Source organism: Mus pahari, chromosome 23, assembly GCF_900095145.1.
Source record: "Mus pahari chromosome 23, PAHARI_EIJ_v1.1, whole genome shotgun sequence".
NCBI lineage: Eukaryota > Metazoa > Chordata > Mammalia > Rodentia > Muridae > Mus > Mus pahari.
In genome coordinates, this window is record NC_034612.1 from 109530 (window position 1) to 113121 (window position 3592).

Here is a 3592-nt window from a genome sequence, read left to right on the forward strand (position 1 = left end):
GCCATCACACCCGGCCGAGAGTTCTGCATCTTATTATGAAGCAAGCAGAAGAATGTTTTCAGGCACTTAGAAGGAGGGTCTCAAAGCCCAACCCTAGAGTGACACACTTCCTCCAACAAGGCCATACCTCCTAATAGTGCCACTGCCTGGGTCAAACCATCACACACTCCCAATCTAAGATTATCTGAATTTTAAATTGTACTCTGATCTCTTCCAGTCCTTTCTGCCTATGCACTCATGAATCCCAGTGAATGGTAGAGGTGACAGATGTCTCTTGGGCTACTGTCATTTGTTGGAGACTAGTTGTGTTACAGAACACAATGAAACTGCCAGAAATACCTTAAAATGTAATTAGTTACAGTTTGTGGTGGGACTTTTCTTATTTGTAATCATATAATTTGATCACTGCTAAAATCTAGTCACCTAGATTTTTTTCTGGGATTAGCGTGGTACTTCTGCATCCGTGTTCCTTTTTGTTACTCGGCCTTGTGGAATTTTGTATACCTTCCCTGTTTCTTGCTGAGGGTCATAAAACCCAGGCGAGAGCTTCAATGTTTCTCTTGTGGCAGTTTTCACCTTCTAGACTTAATGCTCCAGGGAGCATGCTGCAGTGACGACATTGCTGCATGCCCAGTCATCCAAACAATACCCAAACTTGTCTGTCTGTCTGTCTATCTATCTATCTATCTATCTATCTATCTATCTATCTATCTATCTATCTATTTTTATGCACATTGGTGATTTCCCTGCATGTATGGCTGTGTGAGGTGTCAGATCTTGGCGTTACAGACAGTTGTGAGCTGCCATGTGGGTGCAGAGGATTAAACCCGGGTCCTCTGGAAGAGCAGTCCGTGTTCTTAACCCTGGAGATGTCTCTCTAGCCCCCGACACACAACATTTTAAGGAAATGAATAGGATAAAAAAGCTAGACACAAGACCACTGAGGCCTTGAATCAGGTTTTGTTGATGCGGTGTTCCAGAGTGCTGGCGATTGAACTCGGGTCCTCAAGCATGCTGGACACCTCTACCTTTAATCTACCTCACAGTTCTTTATATACAAGCTTTAACATCTTGCAGGGGTAAAGTATATTTCTGGAACATTTTAATATACGAAGCCCTAGGTTCCATCTTCAGCATATCTACACACATACTCATACACACACTCCAAATTTTAAAGGACTTGAATATTCAAAAGAAAGGTAAGCCATATTTTATGAATAGCTAGGTTATACATGAGTTTTGTTGTATACTTTCCCAAAAAACAGCCATTTCAAAATCCATGAAATGCAAAGGGAATGGAAATATAATCTCATGGGTCTGTGATATCAGTCACAATCTCAGATACATTTCCCTGGTTGGTTTGTTGGTTTTGAGGCAGGGTTACACTATGTATTCTTGGCTGCCCAGGAACTCATTCTGTAGACCAAGCTGGCCTTAAACTCACAGAGATTAGCCTGGCTTTGCAAACTCCAGAGAGCTGGGATTAAAGGCATATACAAATATGCCCAACCATTTCCCTATTTTTAAAAATTACTTTTATTGTATGTGCATGAGTGTTTTGTGTGTGTATATGTATGTACATTGACTACATACGTGGTACCCACAGAGAGTAGAAGAGGGTGTTGAATTCTGTGCAGCTGGACTACTTGAAAGTAGGTAGTTAGACTTAGAGGAACCAAACCCTAGTACCCTGCCCAAGCAGCAAATTTTTGGGCTGAGCTCAACCTCCATCACCCTCTGTGGATTTTTTTTTTTTCTTTTATAGAATCTCATATAGCCCAAGATGGTCTCAAACTCACTAAACTCAGGATGACCTTGATTTCTGATCCTCTTCTCTTGTCCTCCCAAGAACTGGGATTGTAGGTATAAGCTACCATACTCAGTCTTACGTAATGCTCAGTATCATACCTGTGGCCTCATGTGCAGTTTCCACAAGTAATAAATGTTAAAATTATATTTTAATGCTGTGGGGTTTTTTTGGTTTTTTGATTTTTTTTTTTTACAGTAGGCTCTATGTTATCACTCTTTTAAGTAGAAAAAGAAAGATGTAAAAGCTATTATAAGCACTTGAAATAAAAAATTCTCAGGAAATTATGAGCAGCATGACAAGCTGATATTCCAGCATCCCTCTTCTACAAGAATGAGACATGGAGTCAGGAAAGAAGGAAATGTGACAGCCTTGTACTAAGCTCCTTCTCTGTCCTAGTCACACTCATGGCTTGAGGCTTACAGCTTCCTTGGGTATCTGCTTGCCTCTTCTCTCAATCCTTTTTTATTTATTTTTTTAAAATGTTTTTCGTTTTGTTTATACACTATTCTTCTGGACAGGAATTCAATGGTGTGTTTTACAGATGGGTATAAAGAGAAGAGTTGAAAGGGGGGGGGGGCTGGAGAGATGGCTCAGTGGTTAAGAGCACTGACTGCTCTTCCAAAGGTCCTGAGTTCAAATCCCAGCAACCATATGATGGCTCACAACCACCCGTAAGATCTGACACCTTCTTCTGGTGTGTCTGAAGACAGCTACAATGTACTTGTATATAATAAATAAATCTTTAAAAGAAAAGAAAAGTGTGTGTGTGTGTGTGTGTGTGTGTGTGTGTGTGTGTGTGTGTGTGTGTGTTTTAGAGAGATGATGGGGACTAGGAAAAAGAAAAGGTAGTTTGGCTTCAGAAGTTTTACCATAAAGTAGAATTGCCTAGAAGTAGTGACAAATTAGATAATCTTTAGAGACAAGGGAAGAATTACATGATGCCTTCTAGATTTGAAGTTTTGGTGAAATAACACTGATGAACCATTGAACAAAACAGGAAACTGCAGATTGAGCAGAAGCAGTATGGGGTAGTTTGTTTGCTTGTTCGTGTGGGATAGGACTGCACTGTACTGATCTGTTGTTTGTTCATAGTTCATCTTTTTACATCTACTCTTGGCAGCTCATGTACTGAGGGATGTCATAAGTATCTCCTTACCTCTAACCTCAAAGCCTTGTCAGGCGTGTCCTTGTCCCCACTATGCATACAGGGCTCGGGAAACAAAAACAAACAAATAAAACCCTGCTTTAGTAGAGAATGGTGAAGAGACTCACTTAGTAGTCGCTGATACAAATTGATCTTGGACCCCAAGCCTATCTTATTGCCTGGTCCTTTCTGTCAAACTGTTTTCCTTGATGTTCTCCTAGACCCTGACTTAGATGAAAGTAAGTAGAAACAAGTGGCTGACATTTATCTCCTATTCAGGTCACTACTATGTGCCACTTCTAAGAGCAGAAGACACTTCTCCTGTCATTGGGGAGCTGTGGTCCTCGGACCAGAAAGCTGAAGCCTCTAATACTGCCCACTGTAGAAGCAGCCCCAGAGATCCTGTGATGACACTGAGAGCTTTCGTGGGGCCTCTGAGTCCATCCAAAGTGAGTGGCCAGGAAAAGAACTGTCCTAGCTAACTATATTTTAGGGTTTGATGCTAAAATCTGTGGCTTTGTTTTGGTCATGGAGGCCAACTCATGGAAGCCTAAGGTCATTTTTATCTGAGATCACCTCTAATGAAGTTTTTTTGGTTTTGGTTGGTTGGTTTTTTGTTTGTTTGTTTTTGTTTTTTG

General features: G+C 40.8%; 1 protein-coding gene across 2 annotated transcripts in view; it reads left to right on the forward strand.

Moving 5' to 3' along the window:
- The window catches only part of Ankle2 (ankyrin repeat and LEM domain containing 2), a 27749-nt gene that overhangs the window by 16587 nt on the left and 7570 nt on the right, over positions 1–3592 (forward strand). For both annotated transcript variants that reach the window (XM_021186700.2, XM_029533554.1), the window contains exon 8: positions 3234–3403. In XM_021186700.2, the coding sequence (XP_021042359.1) occupies positions 3234–3403 (170 nt within the window). The remainder of the gene's footprint in view (positions 1–3233; positions 3404–3592) is intronic.